Here is a 17,620-nt window from a genome sequence, read left to right on the forward strand (position 1 = left end):
GAAGGAAAAACCACGGGACCGTAGGCCACTCACAAATCCACCATATAAATGGTATGAGTACAACCACGTCCTCCCTGTTCAACAGCCTGAACAGAACAGAGAGTCTAGCTACAAATAGCTATCTCCAACACAAACAACAACAACAAGAGAGCAACACAAAGCTTCAAAACCGGCAGCAACCAAACGACCTCAGCTCACAAAGATTCCGGCTTCCAGAAACTAATCTAACCGTACAAATCCAAGATAAACAAGTCTACAATACCTCTGCCAAATATCAGCTCAATAAGAGAAGATCTCACCATTGGATTTACCAAACACTCAAGACTGCTCTGCTGAAGAACTATGGCGACCAGCTTCAAGAAAACTCAGACAACAGAAGATCCAACCGTTGAAATCCAAATCCCTTCGGTGAAACCCTAACCCACTGACTGAAGAAGCTTCCTCCAAAATATCAGCCCGATCAGGATCCGTTTGACCCTCCAAATCCAGTCTTGAAATCACCTTACGAGTTTTCTCCTTCTCTCTCTTTTTTTCCTTTCTCTCTCTTTTGTTTCTTTTTGTCAAAACTCTATTATGGTGTCAAGTGCCAAAGGGGAGCATTAATTATTTCTTAAGTTCACCCCAATTGGTCCTCTCCATCTAGGAGGGACCCAACATCTTTTTGGTTCTAGAAAATATACTAATGTAGCAATCAATTTTAAAGCTACATCACTTACAGTTAAATCAAAAAATCATACTGCCTAAATTCTACATAAATTCTACAGTAAAGTTTCCGTGGTTACCGTATGAACAATTACTCCCATACAATGACGCAACAGGTAAATATGGAAGTGAAAATTTTGTCTAAGATTTTATTTCGAACTTACAAGCTGATCTTTAGCATTGTTTATCCGTTGCAGGTAAAACATGATTAATTGGGGATGTAGCTCAAATGGTACAGCCCTCTCTTTGCATGCGAGAGGCACAGGGTTCGATGTCCACATCTCCAAATTTAATTGTTTTGTTTCTTTCCTTTTTCATTAAAAATGTACTGGTTGGTTTTCAAGAGAACCCAAAAGCTGCACAGGAACATATGATAAACAAGATACAGAAGCTGGTTAGTGCCGGTATATTTCTTTTTTGGTAAATCGGTTATTACTGAACGGTCATCAGTTTTGTGTGCAAATTCTCACCGTGCTGTTTTGATATTTGGTTAAAGAATTTATCATTTGGGCTGGGTCATGTTGTGTGAGTTAACTGTAGAATGAACCAAGAGTGTTCTCTTTGTTTTATTTTATTTTTACGTCTTGGAATCTTTTCAAAGAGTCTGAGTTTAAATTTTAAAGCTAAAAAGCTGTGAATCTTGTTCCTGCTGTATCCGCTTTATGCACGTTATGGTGACTTGAGATCTGTACAATCTATCCAGACCACTAATCAGTTTAGAAATTAGAGCAGCTTTTCTCTAAAGGGTGAACTATCGTTTAACGAGACACAAAGTGGAGTGTTTGTGGAGCAGAGGGTTTTAGTGCCTTGATTCCGCGCGTTTTGGACCGGCTGAAGTTTGATGTTGCCTGGTTTAATCACAATTTGGTCTTATGGTCGGGTCGGCTAATCCACCGGTTACTTATTAATAAGGGTTTCACATGAGATCTGGCCGATCCTAAAAATGGTTTTTATAGTAACCTTAATTAATCATTCTCGACAGGTTTACCAATATGACACAAGTTAATTGAAAGAGATTATGAATTTTCCTAATAAATATTATTTGGTTGAATCACAAGTACACAACACAATGGGAGGTGAAAGGGTAGCAAAAGTCATTGTTCATTTAATCAAAATGCTTTTCAGGAGATAAGGGAAGCAATAGTACTAAAAACATCATAAATGAGGATACATCTAACTATCTAAGTGCATGTTTCGTAAATGTGGCAATAAGCTAGTTTTTTTTATCTTTCACATATGGTAACCTAATTCGTGTACATGACTACTCTCAGCTCTCAAGTCCACTTCTCCTTGTGCTCTTACTTTCCCAAAAGCTAATAATTTGAAAGTTTGTTTAAATTAATTAAAAGAGCACCAGTGTTTTGAAACTTGACCACGGGTTTTGAAACCCTACCCAGATCCGCGGTCGGACCGTAAAATCCGGTGATCCGGCTTGTAATCCGGTTTGGATTTTAGGAAAAACTCATTATTTAAAAATCCGGTAAACCCCACAAAAAACCGTTAAAATCCGGAGTCCGGCTACTGGTTGAACCAATAAGTAACTTTTAATTATTATTTTTTGAATTTTTCCGTTACACTATTACAATCTATTTTGTATTCTTTTTAAGAAGTTAATTTTTTAGTTTCTTTCAAAAATAAAGAAAAATCACATGATCATGTGGATTCTATTAACAAAACTAGTTGATGTAATTTGGCATTAGTTTATTTTTCTTGTCGATAGTTTATTACAATTTTATATTTTATTTTTGGTTTATTTTGGATTTAAAGTTGAATTTTATTATCACACTAGAAATTTAAATACTTATAGATTTTAAGTCTTGATATATTTTTATTCTATGTCATAACTCTTAACTTGTTACAATATTGTTAAAGAGTCTATTTTTTGTATGTGCAATTAAAATAAAAATAAAGAAAACTAAAGTTAAGTACTTTCCAAAGGGTTTTTAAAACATAAAACATTTCTTATATTTTTCAATAGCTAATATATTATTATATAATAAAATTATTTAATTTATTAACTCGCGGTTTGCCTGCGGTCGACCCAATAACTGGTGATCCAGTAAGTTGTCTAGTTCAGTGTCTGGTCGGGTTTCAAAACATCGAGGAGCACTCAAATATCCAAAAATTTGATAAGTATCTTCCTACCTGCTCCCAAATTGGCAAAAGTTATATAGCTTAAATTTGATAAGTATCTTCCCACCTGCTCCCAAATTGGCAAAAGTTATATAGCTTATGTGTAAAGAAGTAATGCATTCTCATCATGGATATATCATATGTTTTTTAAATCTGATTAGTGCTCAACCTTTCTATCTGCATGTTATGACTTGTTTGTGATATTAAAAAAAAAAAACTCAAAAACAGCACTGGTTATTCAAGGTGGTTCAAAACGGTAAAAGTAACTGTTTGTACAATTCAATTATATACGATTTCTGGCGTATATGTTAATTTGCAAGAATAGCTTATCCTATTGTTTAATTTCACTTGCTATGTTTTTTTCGCTTAAATCCAAAAATATATTTGAACCAGTTAATCCAGAATCTTAATTAAAGTAATCAACTCAAAGGTAAACTAAAGTAACTAACTCAATCGGTTTGATTAAGAAACCCCAACTCCGAATACAATGAGTAAACTTGGAGACTTGGAAAAGAAAAATAGAAGAACACTTTCTTGATTGATGAAGACAGTTTGTTCTCTAACTATAGGAGAACGAACTCCATATCTCTGTTTCTTTAATTGTGCAATTGTTTCCCTTGTTTGTGGGATTGTTTAATGATCCACTTATGCATCTTCCCTTTTGTTAAAATGACACGATAATAATGGGATCAAACATATACATATTGGCACAGTGCGCCGTGATGTGGGTTGGCCAAAACTTTTAGAGGTCAAAAACGATATCTTGTTGTTTAATAATTACTTTTCCAACTCTATAATGATAGTCTATGAAATTATTATAACTATATAAATACACTAAAAAATAAATTTCCAAAAATGGTCTTAAGCAACGGTTCAAGGCTCTGAAACATTGATATTTGCCTCTAAATTTTGTAGAAGTAATACACATAGCCATAAACTTTTGTTAATTACGTTTATTAAGTCTTTAATCTTTATTAAATATTTATAATCTCCAACATTTCATGGGGCGGCTCTGTATAAAAATAAGATGTTTTTAGCAAATGGTATTTGAGATGTCGTAATATTAATTTTCTGCAGAAAGTTAAATAAAAACGAGTCGATCTAGCTCGTAATTTTGTGACCATTTTCCCATAAATCCAATCATCATCATTGTTCACTCTTCTCAACACCATGGTAAAGGCATAAACATCACAGTAATACATAAATACAAGCTATCATTAAGAGACATAAACAAAACCAGAAGAAATGACAAAACCTAATTAGTGCAGAGCTGCGAACCGGTTTACAAGAGCCAAGGCATTACTAGTAACTCGAGCCACATGAACAACTCTTCTTCTAATCGCCGATTTCACCACACCATCCATAACCTTTCCATCGAACCCATCAAGACACGTTGTCTCATCGGTTAAAGCAGCACTAACCCAAGTTTCAACGTTACTTAGCCGCCACAAGAACTCGTCCCGACTACGACCAGATCGACCCACTTGTTTCATTTCCCTCATTGACTGAACCAACATCCCTAAGCCATCTCCAAGATTCTCAACACAATCCTTCACGGCTAAGTACTCTCTGCGTTTGATTCTTCTTGCTCTAGTCAGCTTAGCTACATAGACCGTTGTGGACCGAACCCTGACTAGAGTAACGGCTAAAGCGGTTCGAGCTAACCGGTTTTCGTTGTGGTGGATTCTGCTGGCGAAAGCCGCGAGGCATTTGATGCAGAGCTTAGGGTAACGCGTGGTGCGGCATGAAGATACGATGAAGTTGATGCTTTGATTAGGGTTTGGTGATGATGAAGGATTGGCTATGGTGGATTGAGAGAGTAGTGGAAGAAAAAGTAGAAGGCAATAACAAAGATGGGTCAGCTTTGGTTCCATTGTGCGTTTGTGGAGTGTTTCAATGACAACTTAGAAGGCATGTGTTTGTGGTGTTATTTATAGGAGAGTTCACTTATTGTATTTTTTCTGTAGATATTGTTCAAATGGCGATCTGTAAAATGTTTCTATCCTGTTTTTTTAAAAATATTTTAGTCCAAGCTATCAATATACATTACCCAATAATTTTAGCGGACTGCGACGGAGTATAATACTACTAATAGTTCCCTTATTAGTTTTAGAAATATCAAACTCTTGTTAATTGAACTCTGCGAGGAAAAAAGCTACTCAAAAATGTAGCTAAATGATTTGAATAGACAGCCCACATAATTCAGCATCCTTTGGTTTCTAGAAGATAATTCAGCTCGAAAATTATCTCGAGAGTTGTCCCATTTTGTTATATATCTTAACTTATATAATTTTTTTTTTTTGATAATCCAGTATCCGACCACTTTGCGTAATCGACTAGCCCACCGGGCCTAAGCCCAAGCCATTACAGGATTTTTAAGCGTCCACTTAAGGGCCTCTGGTTACGCGAAGTGGTCTGGAGGGCGAGAGGCAGCCCATGTAAATACCCCTCGTGGCCGGGGCTCGAACTCGGGTGGCGGGCACCTCAGCCGAGGTTCCTTTACCACCAGACTACGAGACCCGGTTAATACTACTACAGTTTGTTATTGATATTTTCAACACATACTTGGCCACATAATCTTTCATAGCGAATAGAATGATCGAGATATAGTAAAGCTGAAGATTTAGAAACTAGATCGAAAGCCAAGCTAGAATCAATCTAAATATCACTTGGAGAACAAGCAGCTGAAGATTATCGTGAAGAAAAAATATTTCGTCGTAGAAGTTTTGTAATTGCTTAGTAGAATTTTTAGGAAATTTGCCATATTTAGAGATTGGGAAATATTTTTTGTGAAACTAAATTACTCGATTGGCTAGTGGGTATAAGTAGGCTTACACGATGTGTGTATTAGGGTTATCAATGGAGTTGTATTCTTAGCATAAGTAGTACTGTATTAAATATTGTTCCTCTTGTCCTTCTTGGTGCACAATGTTGCAAAAGAGAGAAACAGATAAGCACAAACCAACAAAATAAGAAATTCCTAAAGATCAGCAAAGTTCTGTGGAAGAGAAATATTTAAAATTTCGAACGTAACGTTCAAGCCTACTCGATAGTATAATAAAATCCTCCGGGGCTTACAAAGAACAAGTTCTAAGCCCATCTCTGATTAAGCAAACAATCGATATCTAAAGATTAAGATAACCAATAAAAAAAAAGATTCTCTTTTTTTTTTTTTGTTCTTTGTTAAAGATCAAAGTCACTAGTGCTACTTACATTCCAATCCTGATATGAGAAACTAATGAGACAATAGATTGATCATTTCATCCTCCATGTAAGCCAAAATCGAGTTCTGCACATCTGAGGTCTTCTCCTCTAACACTCGAACTTCATTTTCAAGAAACTCCCTCTCACACAACAAACTCCTCAATTCACTATCTTCATCAGCACAAATCTCCCTCTGAAACTCAAAGCACATCTTCACAAACCCTTCCCTATGTACAAATTCATTAACGTTCCGTTACAACGCGGAGTAGCCAGAGAACTCAGCCAATGGGATTAATATTTACCTCTTTTCGGTTATCCTTCTGAGTCTCTCAGAGTGTTCGTTCCTCAGGCGACGAATCTCATCATCCAATAGCTTCAGAGAGTTTCTTGAATCGCCTTGAATGAAACAGATTAGAGTGACGTTAATCACTGATTCAGCTCAAATTCACAAGGAATTGGGATGAAGTAAACCTGTTACGGAGATCAAGCCGGTGAGCTCGTACTGAGAAGCGAGGAACGATCTAGTAAGATCGGATTCCTTGACGGAGAGAGACGATTCAATCTCAGAACACTTGACGATATCCGATTCGATCTCTCGCGTCACTTGAATGTTCGTCTCGATTTCCGAATTGACCTTGACGAAACCGATCACGTTGTTCAAAGCTAACCGCGAGAAAGTGAGCAGAGAGGAGGAGGAGGAAGAAGAATAAGCGAAACCTGATCAAGCATGTCCTTGTAAACGGAGATTTGACATAGAATCGCTCCTGAATCTTCCATCTCAACTCAATCTCTCTCTATTCTCATTACCCTTTTGTGTTTGCACAGCCTCAACTAACATTCCATTTATTTATTACTAGGTAGTAACCCGCCCAGAGATAGTTATTTTACATGTTTAAATTATATATGCGTGAGTTAGTTTATAAGCTTATAATATGAGACATAAACCATACTTATCGGTTTTAAATGTACTAATAGTTTATTGACTGAAAAAATTAGAATTTGTCTTCTGGAATATTGCAAAGATAAATTAAGTTGGCTCAACATAAGTGGGTTTGGGGTTTTATTTTTAATTGTTCTCAGTGGGCTGCGTTTAAGTTCAGTCACATTGGGTTGGATTTTATGTTTTTTGTTTTAAATAATTTTGCTCAACTTAATAAAAAAAAATAAAAAATAAGACTAAAGGCGGATAAAGTTTACGGCAAGACCGAAATCGATCCACTTCACTTTTTGTCCCGATTTCGATTCATGTCATAAACAAAGCTAAACAGATTCAAGCCGTTCTTTGACTTCCTTTCCTTTCTCTGAATTAAAATCTCCTCCAAACGGGTCTTCGATTTATGTATTTGGGAAGACCGTCTTCGCGAACGAACTCCTATCCCGTGATTTACTCCAAGCAAAGGCGATTCATTTAATTGAAGGTGCAAACCCAGAAAAAAACTGTTCAGATCTTAGGTATGCTGATCTATTTATGCTTCTTTTGTATAGATTAAATTGATTATCCAAGTTTTTCGTATGTGCATAATTAGATTCAGATGCCAAGGAACTCATCAAGTGCCTGAGCGGTAGCCTCTTGAAAAGAAGGAGATTCATCAAAAAAAAATTTGGACATCGGAGATTCTTTAATTGAAGGTAAGACTAGATTCGAGTATAATATAAGGCTTATAACACTCAGAAAAAATAAACAGTTGCAGCGTACGACAATTAAAAGTTCTTTAACCTTCTAAAACACATACGTTGTAATATAAAAATTCCAAAACTAAAACCAAAACTAAACTTGAAACCGCTATATTATTTTGTAAAGTTGACTTGGTTAGGCAGTTATTATAATTATATAGAGGATGCACGTTAGTTATTGCTTCCACGTTTTTAATTAGTAATGTTATGGAATTTGTAATTATGGTAAGGGAGGTCCAATGTAACAAAAAATGTATTTTCTCTAGTAAGATCTAAGTTTTTTAATTAGAGGCTCTGAGAAGCCCCGTGGAGCTGACACCTACGTTGCACGGAAGCTTCATCGGACGTCCGCTTTCCGCTTCAGAACCGGAATCGGAATCAGAACCTTGTGGAAGCTTACGGAATCTCGCTTCCAAAACGCTTCCAAAATATTCTCTTTAAAAACACGTTGGAAGCTTATGATTCCGTTTTGGAATCACGCTTCCGTTCTTTAAAAAAAATACAAGGTTGAATATCAATAAAAATATAATTGTAGTTATTAATTTCTGTAAAATCAAAATTTTAATAGTAATGAATAGAGAATATAAATATATAAATATTAAAATTAATACTATAAATTATCTTTATGTATTGAGGTTTTTATTAAACATATATCATATATTCAAATATATTGTGTCAATTATTTATGAAGCATTGACAATAATTAATATAATAATTTCTTTTAAACTTAATTTATGTCTATTTTCACAGTTTTAATATGAAATCATTACAAAATTATTACAAATGAATAAATAATTTATTTAAATTTATAACACATAATTTTTAGTCCTAATTGTTTTTTAAAAAAATCTTATATTTTATATATACATACATATGGATATACGCTTCCAATACGTACCCGCTTCCTAATTTTTCAAAAAATCTCGCTTCTGCGCTTACATACGCTTCCGTTTCTGCGTACCCGCTTCCGTTTCCATGTAACATAGGCTGACACCTAAGCACTGATTACAAAGTCATAAGTTAAAAATGTTTCTCCTTTAATATATAGGAGATACTAGGGGCTTATGCGCCGGTTTTTTAATATTATATAATTATTTTGATACATATTTGGTTGTTGATACTCATTTTATGTGTTTTATAAATTTAGAACATTTTATTCATGGTACCATAGAAAATAAACTATTTATCAAAGATACGAAGGTATATTAATTTGATTATCTTGACATCATAATTGATTTTACGATGATTGCAAAAGAAATTAAAGTCTAAATATATACATGATAATTTATTTAATTACATAAGAGTATTTTAGTTTTACTTTTGTATGAAAATATGTTACATTCGAATGACTTTGTAATAATAGATATGTATTTCAATTTTTTTTAAAGATACACATGCACTAAATGAGAAATTTTAGTCTGATTATTTTATTTATTTAATATTTTAAAGCCTTCTAGATGGAGATGAATCTTATGTGCATGGAATTGTATTATTATTATTATTATTATTTTGTAATTTCGTTTTATCATATTTTTATCATATAAAAAAAATTAATTTCTTTTTTAGAATTTTTTCAATAGTAAAAATAATGTTTGTTTTGAAAAATAATGTTTGTTTTGAAAGTGTAATATTTGAATTGTTTGTTATTTGAATGGAATTATTATTTTTATTATGATATAGTATTAATTTATAAATTTGGACTTTACCATACAACAAAAATGTAAATAATTAACATTTATATTATATATATATTATGTTGTATATAATTTTTACACATGATATCTACAATGAGATATGATAGTAAACATACCTAAAATCTTAAATTCGATAAATTATTGTTAGTCAGATAAACTTCCATTTTTGTTTATCGTTTATTTTGCATCATTATTTGAAATCAGATGAAAATTTTATTTTGTCATATTTCAGGTTGCTAACCAGTTTTTTAATTGAAGCCAGTGACCATTTTCTCTCCCTCTCTTGTCTTTCTATATCAAGATTTGGTTACAATATATTAGTAACATATTAGCTTAATTTCATTTATAGATGCTCCAAAGCATATAACAAACCATAGCACATTGTGTAGTCTTATTGTGAAGATAAGTGAACGAAATCTTATAATGTGTTAAAATAATACATTTTAGCTTCGATTTATTAATCTTAACTTTAGATTTATTATTTTTACGAAAATTATTTTATTATTGTTGGTATGGTATATTTTTTTTACTCTTTACAACCTCGTTTGCTTCTACTACAAAAGAAAAAAAAGTGGACATTAATAATTTTAAAATGATCATTATATCTGCGACTGCGAGTGTGGATTTGCCACTCACTGTCAACGAAACCTACATTGTCAACGTTTTAGTTTTCATTAGCCACTTCCCTTGTCAAAGAACCGATATAAATCCAATCTGTAATCCAACTCAAGATCAAAATAGACAATAATGAAATAAAGAGAGATAAATGGATATTCATTGTTTGGTTTTCATAGTGGTTTTTGGTCACCTGGACTTGTGTTGGTGCATCCTTGATTGCTGGAAAATTTGGAACAAACACCAGCCGATTTGTGCTATGGTCAGACTAAAACTTTATACTGTCCAACTTGTTAGCTTACAGAAAAGGAGTCACGCTAAATCAGGCATGCCGCCGCACAGTTTCCTTAAAGTTTACAAAGAGTGAAGGAGGAGCCAGTATCTCTTATCAAGACTAAACGACCAACAAACGTTTTGTGCTAAATATTTTCCATCTATAGAAGAATCATGAAGAAGCAGAAATGAGTGAGTACTGTGCCGGTTATGACATATCTAAAGGGTTCCAAAAGCGTTTCTTCTTCGGGTCACATCCACGTCATGTTCATAAGAAATTTAGTCTGTTCTTTCTTTGCCATGCTCTCCAGGACGCTTCGCTCCGGCTGGAGTTTGGAACCAAATATCAAAACATTGACAAAAAAACTAATTAGGAAAGTCAGAGAGCAGTACAATACCATGTTATATCTGTCAACGGGAGGCCAATAGTGAGAACTGGGACGCGTTCAGAAACTTGTTTTTGGTTACTTCCAGTGTATGGTATGGTCATCGAAGAGTGGTAACACATAAATAATACCAACAAAGATGGTGGACCGTTGGTAGGAAAAACTTTAGCATAGTTGAGCGATGAGAGTATCTGTTTGTCCACACTGAGAGCACAAAATTATTGCATCTGGAAGCTTTAAATCCACTTGCATAAATATAGACATAACCAACGTATTTTCAAATCCACTTGAAGGCCATATGGTACCTGATGTACATTTACCATGAAACTCTTGTTAGTAACTCACAGAACCAACTAAAAACCAAAATATGCATTACAGAATCTGGGAATCTTGTTAGTAACTCACAGAACCAACTAAAAACAAAAATATGCATTACAGAATCTGGGAAATGTGATGCTTTATATACCCTGTGGGAACTGCTGCAGATATGAGATGCCAAAACCCTCTCTCAAACCTTCTTCCTATAAACAAAAGTGAAGATCAAAAAACATTCTCTCAAAAACCAGATGGTGAGACAAAACAAACAACATGGAGAGCTATTTAAAGTGTACCTTGAGTTGATGTAGAGAGAAAGGAATCGGGACAAAACCTTTCCAAGAGTAAAGATTCTTGCTTTTTCTAGACAAACCTGAGTGAGATATGGAATCAGCTCAGAGAGAGTGCAATGAGCTAATTTTTTTCAGAAGAAAGTGAGTGAGTGTATCCCAATGCTCTCCAATATATTGACCACATCATATATACGATGATGTTGACTCCTGCAATAACCCACATATTTTTCTTAGTTTTGGAATCCAAATAAGGCTTAGATCTATTTCCCTGTTCTAAAAATCGGCCGTCTAGGCGCTACGCGTCACTCTTCCGCCCCGATTTATGCCAAATCGGTTAAAAAAATCGGATATCCGATTTTTTCCGCCTAGACCGCCTAAATGACCGTCTAGCCGCCTAAATGACCGCTTAGCCGCCTAAATGACCGCCTAGCCGCCTAATCTATTTTTTTATTTTTATTTTTATTTTTTTTTAATAATATTTTTATTTTTTTATTTGATCTAAAATTTTATAAATATCATTTATATTCATAATTTTGATGAAAATTACACTATATTAAGTTTATATATTCTATTTGTGTGTTTTATTCAATCTTAACCATAAAAATGTATTAATGTTATACACAATTAAAGATTAACTTGTTTTATAACACAGTAAACCATCTAAAAATTCTGCCCCGTATAATTTCCTATTAATCCTCGATTTTCTCTTTAGACGCTAGGCCCAACCCGACCGCCCGACTAGCGTATAGCGCGTTCCCGAACAGAGATCTATTTACAGAGAATTATGAATCTCACCAAATTTGACAGTGGCATCATCGATGCCAACCAAATCAACATCGTGTCGGTTATATAGTTTCAGGAAACTGGATCGTACATACACACGTACAAAAGATAATAAAAGTTACACGGAAACCTAGAGATTTGTCCTTGTGGCTGTAGGATTGGAGAGTGAGAGCATCCACATCTTGAGCCCAATCCGTGACATTTTTTCCATCTGGAGATTGGAGATCTCTTTCTTTCTCCTCGCAGCTTTGTCGTGACTTTTTCCTAAAGCAGGCGGGTGTGAAGGTATTGGCGCCTGAGCATAAGCTACGTAACTGTGTTGCTTCATTGTAAGTGGTTACTGGAATTTTAGAGAAGAAGATGAAGCTATTGATGATTATTGCGTGGAAGGCAAATTAAATATCAAATAGTGGGATGGATTGAAGGAGCAGCTTAATTAGATGGAGTAAATGTTATGAAGCGTTACTATAGTGGTTAAACAGAACTGTGAAACGTATGATATCTCACACACAAGATAATACTAGATTTTAATATGCACGTCCCTGCAGATATTTTTAATTTTATAAATGTATTTAATATTATTAAAAATGTTTTAAATATATAATTTCTATTTTAGTGATATATATTGTTAAACTATATAATTTTATTTTTTATATTTCTTATTCAGCAGTATTAATATACATTAAAATTTTTAATATATTTAACTTTGTTATTATTATTTTTACTTACTAATATATTTTCAAGTTATGTACAATAAAATAACAATCTGAAATAATCAAATAGATAATCTCCTTCAAAATATTTTTTTTCTTTAATTTATAAATTTTAAAAATTATGTATATTATAAAAAATAAATGTATTTAAGATAATTTATATTTACATGTTGTGCTTTTTTTAAATATACTTTTGGCATATATCATTTTAGTATTTTACAAAATTTATAAGTAAAAACGCTATTTTGCTTAAATAATATAGCACTATTATTTTAGTAAATTTTATCGATAGTAGCATCTCATTTAATTTTAGTAAATTGTATTTATATATAATATTTTTTGGATGTTATGATGTTAATTTTTTATTCCTTTTTAGTTAAGATTTCAAAATATTAGATTGTTTTAATTTTTACAACATACATAGTTTGTTTTTCGTGGTGCTTTTAAAAGTTATTATTTATTATCTATGAATTTTTAGTAATATTTTCTAAATTTTTCTCAACAGGTTTTATTATAACTAAATAAATAAATTTATAATCAAAACTTGATTTTTCATTAATATTTTAAATGAATTACTAAAATTTCAAAGTTTTCTAATAACATGTTTTTAAATAGTATATGAACTAAATGTTATTATATACTATTATAATTTTCTATATGAACATTTTTAAACATTATATTGTTGAGAGTTTCAAAATAAATAAAAAGATAATATATAGTTATAAATATAAAAGTTTAACTTATGTTAATAAATTTATTTTTATGTAAAATATTATATAGTTTACGAATTTAATATATTTTAATGATGAGTGATAATTTATTTAAATGATTTTTTTTAAAAAATATATAATTTACCTATTTAATATAATTTTGTCATATTTAGTTCATATAGCAATTTTATTTTATATAATATATAATATAATTATAAAATTTATAAAAAAATAGTACATAATTTTTATTTTCTTGTTTTATAATAAAATTTAGTTAAAATTTATTTATAATAATATTATATTACCAATTACGAAATTAATTAATGTGTTATTTTATAAAATATTTGAATTTTAAAGTAAGATTTTGTTAGATTCTTTCGTTAGATTCTTTCTCAACAAATATTGTTATAATTAAAAAAATAAAATTTAAATTTATAGTTAGTTTATTATTAATGTAAATAATCATATATGTAAAATTAGCTAATTCTTTAAGTGGTTGTAGTAGATAAAAATTGAACTCTCAGTTAATAGATTAGACGAGTTGGGTTAAAATAATAGATAAACTAAATGCAAAGCCCATTAACTGTGTGAAAACCCATAACATGAAATTGCTGAAAAAAAGAAATAACGTTTGTCTCTGAGCAAGGTGACACGTGTCACAATATAAAACACCATACGCTGAGCCGAAGTGACGCGTTAAAAAGAGACTCAAGCTAACTTTATTATAATAGATAGATAGATAAAGTTATTTTTGGGTTCACCCTAGGCCTGGACATAAAATCTGGAACCCGAAATTCGAACCGAACTCGAACCGAAAAACCCGACCCGTTATTCAACCCGAAACGTAAAAATACCCGAACGGGTCTTGTAGGTTGGTACAAAAAATATCCGAACCCGAAGTGTTATTAACCGAACCCGAACGGGTAACCCGAAAAATCCAAAATTAATAGTCAATATAAATATTTTGAAATATATACAAGTATTCCAATTATTAAATTTAATATTTGTGGTAATATTATATATAATAATAAATATTAAAATTCTAATAAATGCTTTAAGTACACAATTAGTTATAAATAAGTATTTTATAATTTGCTCATTGAAATAAACTATAAGACAATACATATTGTTTACAAATGATGTTTGTTTTCATGCTTGATTTAACATTTTATTGTTATTTTATCAATTTTATATGTGATAGATTAATTTTTATTTAATTTAGATGTTTTTCTTTATGTTTTACTTCAAAAAATTTGTTTTCTACTTTGGTTATATCCGAACCGAACCGATATAACCCGAATCCGTACGATATATGATTACTTTATGGGTTTTATGATGCAATACAATTTTGAACCGAACCCGAAGTGTTATTATCCGAACCCGACCCGTACTAATAAAATTTTAGTATGGGACTTAGAAGCGTAAATCCGAAAATCCGAAAACCTGAAAAACCCAACCCGAATGCCAACGGGTACCCGAACGCCCAGGCCTAGTTCACCCTCTAGGATGAACCTCTATGTTCACCAGCCAATAGGATTTCTTTATTTCAAATTCGATATCTTTTAAAAAAGAAAACAAAATATTATCAAGTTATCTTATGTTTTTAAAATAAAAAAGTAAAAAAAATTAGTAGTTAGAGAAAAAAGAATTAAAAAAATTTTTTTAACGTCTTCGGCAAAACACTAAACCCTAAATCCTAAACCCTAAACCCTTGAGTGTTTTAGTGTTTAGTGATTTTGATTTAGAGTTTAAGATTTATCCTAGAGTTTAAAATTTATCCTAGGGTTTAGGGTTTATCCAAGGGTTTAGGGTTTAGTATTTAGGGTTTAGGGATTAGGATTTAAGGTTTAATGTTTTGCTGACGACGTTAAAAATATTTTTTTTGTAATTACTACTATTTTTTATTTATTTCTTTTTACCTTTTAATTTTAAAAAAATAATATAATTTGATAATATTTTGTTTTCTTTTTTAAAAGATACCGAATATGAAATAACAATCCTATTGGTTGGTGAACCTAGAGGGTGAACCGAAGAATAAATGTAATAGATATCACCCCGTAGGGTTAGCATTTACTTTTGTTTTATAAATTAATAGTGAACGTTGAAGAGCTTCTCGTTTCTCTCTCGTAAGCGAAAGTCAAAATCCCTGACCATAGTCGTTGACCTCCGTATTCACAGTCATGTCAGGTTCCCCGGAGCCGCCGCTGGTGCCTCCAATGCCTCCCGACCTCCTCTTTTTGGATCCCTCTCCATCGGTGATGGTAGTGTCTCCTTCCTCCAAGGTTGCGTCTCCACTTGTGTCTGACGTCGTCATGAAGGAATCTGTCTTTACGCCTCATGCGGAAATCTTCTCTGGTTCAGAAACTGTACCTGGAAAAACTAGTTCTTTTAAAGAGCCGGTACTTCCCAAGACTGCTCTACCAACTCACTTAAAGAGTGTGGAAGCCACTTTGTCGAAGATTCTACCTTCGTCTGTTACTTTTGGTACTGTCCCTAAGGTTGTCAACTCATCTGAACATTCTCATGCTTCAGCTGCTCCTACCTTTAGTTGGGCAGAACGTTCAAAGGCAGCAGCAAAATTCCCGAAGTCTTCTGTCCCGGTTACTCTGACGAAAGAAGGGATACCAAGGCTTAAGGTGCCTAACGTCGTTTTCGAACGAGGTGCCAAGTTTCACTCTGACAATATTGTTGGGATATTCTATGGTAACGCGCCTTCTTATGGTAAAATTTGGGGTGTTTTAAACTACCTTTGGGGAAAGGACAGAAGGGTTACTATTCACAATCTTACAGCCAATGCTTATCTATTTCATATACCATCTGCATCTTTGAGGCAGAAGGTTCTTCAACATGAGCTTTGGAGAGTTGGGGACTCACCCTTTTTTGTTGCGGAATGGAAAGCTTCCTTTGCTTTTGACCCTCCCTCGCTAGAGGTGTCAACTGGGCGGGCTGACCATGGGCTAGTCCAGTCCAATTCATTTTGGGCGGGCTATGGACGTGCCCAATTAATAAATGGTCCAACTGGATAAAAGATCCATTGGTACATGGTCCAATTGGGCAAAGACCAAATGGACAATGGGTGTCCATGGGCTTCTTAAAACATTTTTTATGAGTTTAACAAAAGAAAACATAACTTTACAATTTAATCCAAAACAATAGTTTTATCGTTAAAATAAAAAATTCACGATTTTGAAGGAAAACATAATTTCACAATTTTGACGGAAAAATGTATTTCATTAATCTGGCGGGTTGGCGGGAAAACGCAATTTCTCGGTTTTGGCGGGAAAACGCAATTTCTCGGTTTTGGCGGGAAAACGCAATTTCTCGGTTTTGGCGGGAAAACGCAATTTCTCGGTTTTGGCGGGAAAACGCAATTTCTCGGTTTTGGCGGGAAAACGCAATTTCTCGGTTTTGGCGGGAAAACGCAATTTCTCGGTTTTGGCGGGAAAACGCAATTTCTCGGTTTTGGTGGGAAAAACACAATTTTCGGTTTTGGCGAGAAAACGCAATTTCTCGGTTTTAGCGGGAAAACGCAATTTCTCGGTTTTGGCGGGAAAACACAATTTCTCGGTTTCTGTGGGAAAACGTAATTTCTCGGTTTTGGCGGAAAAACGCAATTTTCGGTTTGGCGGGAAAACACAATTTCTTGGTTTTGGCGGAAAAACACAATTTCTCGGTTTCGGTGAGAAAGCGTAATTTCTCGATTTTGGCGGGAAAACGCAATTTTCGGTTTTGGCGGGAAAACACAATTTTTCTGGTTTTGGCGGGAAAACGTAATTTCAAAATTTTAGAAATAAGATCTAAACTAATAATTAAAAAATAATTATAAATTTTATTGGGTGTCCATGGGCATGCCCATTTGAACATGGTCTCTATTGGTCTTGGACATTTGTTTGGACCATTGTCTAATATGGACCACCCATTAGTGCCCAAAACTGAAATCGTCCAACTGGTCATGCCCATTTGGACCATGGACGGACCATTTGACAGCTATATCCCTCTGCTTCAGAAAGCTCGTATATGGGTAAAGATCTCAAATGTTCCCTTTGATCTTCTCACAGATGACGGATTATCAATTATCTCTGAACCCATTGGAGTAATAGTGGATGCCAAACCTTTCACCTCAGT

General features: G+C 33.3%; 2 protein-coding genes across 2 annotated transcripts; both read right to left on the bottom strand.

Annotated features, from left to right (window-relative positions):
- Positions 1 to 3,900: 3,900 nt before the first annotated feature.
- LOC106316384 (21 kDa protein-like) lies at positions 3,901 to 4,736 on the bottom strand. The gene has a single exon (XM_013754260.1). It carries the CDS (start codon positions 4,707 to 4,709, stop codon positions 4,095 to 4,097), a length of 615 nt encoding a protein of 204 aa, XP_013609714.1. The 5' UTR covers positions 4,710 to 4,736; the 3' UTR covers positions 3,901 to 4,094.
- A 1,100-nt stretch (positions 4,737 to 5,836) lies between these two features.
- Positions 5,837 to 6,872, bottom strand: LOC106316430. The gene is made up of 4 exons (XM_013754318.1): positions 6,757 to 6,872; positions 6,511 to 6,673; positions 6,342 to 6,435; positions 5,837 to 6,266 (listed from the first exon to the last, which is right to left on the bottom strand). Exons 1-4 carry the CDS (start codon positions 6,814 to 6,816, stop codon positions 6,071 to 6,073), a joined length of 513 nt encoding a protein of 170 aa, XP_013609772.1. The 5' UTR covers positions 6,817 to 6,872; the 3' UTR covers positions 5,837 to 6,070.
- Between the last annotated feature and the right edge of the window lie 10,748 nt (positions 6,873 to 17,620).

Source organism: Brassica oleracea, chromosome C9, assembly GCF_000695525.1.
Source record: "Brassica oleracea var. oleracea cultivar TO1000 chromosome C9, BOL, whole genome shotgun sequence".
NCBI lineage: Eukaryota > Viridiplantae > Streptophyta > Magnoliopsida > Brassicales > Brassicaceae > Brassica > Brassica oleracea.

What these genes read in the sequence shown, in the direction of transcription:
- LOC106316384 (XM_013754260.1), bottom strand. Translation starts at nt 4,709, where the DNA reads ATGGAACCAAAGCTGACCCATCTTTGTTATTGCCTTCTACTTTTTCTT.
- LOC106316430 (XM_013754318.1), bottom strand. Translation starts at nt 6,816, where the DNA reads ATGGAAGATTCAGGAGCGATTCTATGTCAAATCTCCGTTTACAAGGAC. An exon ending in CGGCTTGATCTCCGTAACAG is followed by an intron (nt 6,436 to 6,510) that starts GTTTACTTCATC and finishes GTTTCATTCAAG; the next exon opens with GCGATTCAAGAAACTCTCTG. An exon ending in AGAAGGATAACCGAAAAGAG is followed by an intron (nt 6,267 to 6,341) that starts GTAAATATTAAT and finishes ATTTGTACATAG; the next exon opens with GGAAGGGTTTGTGAAGATGT.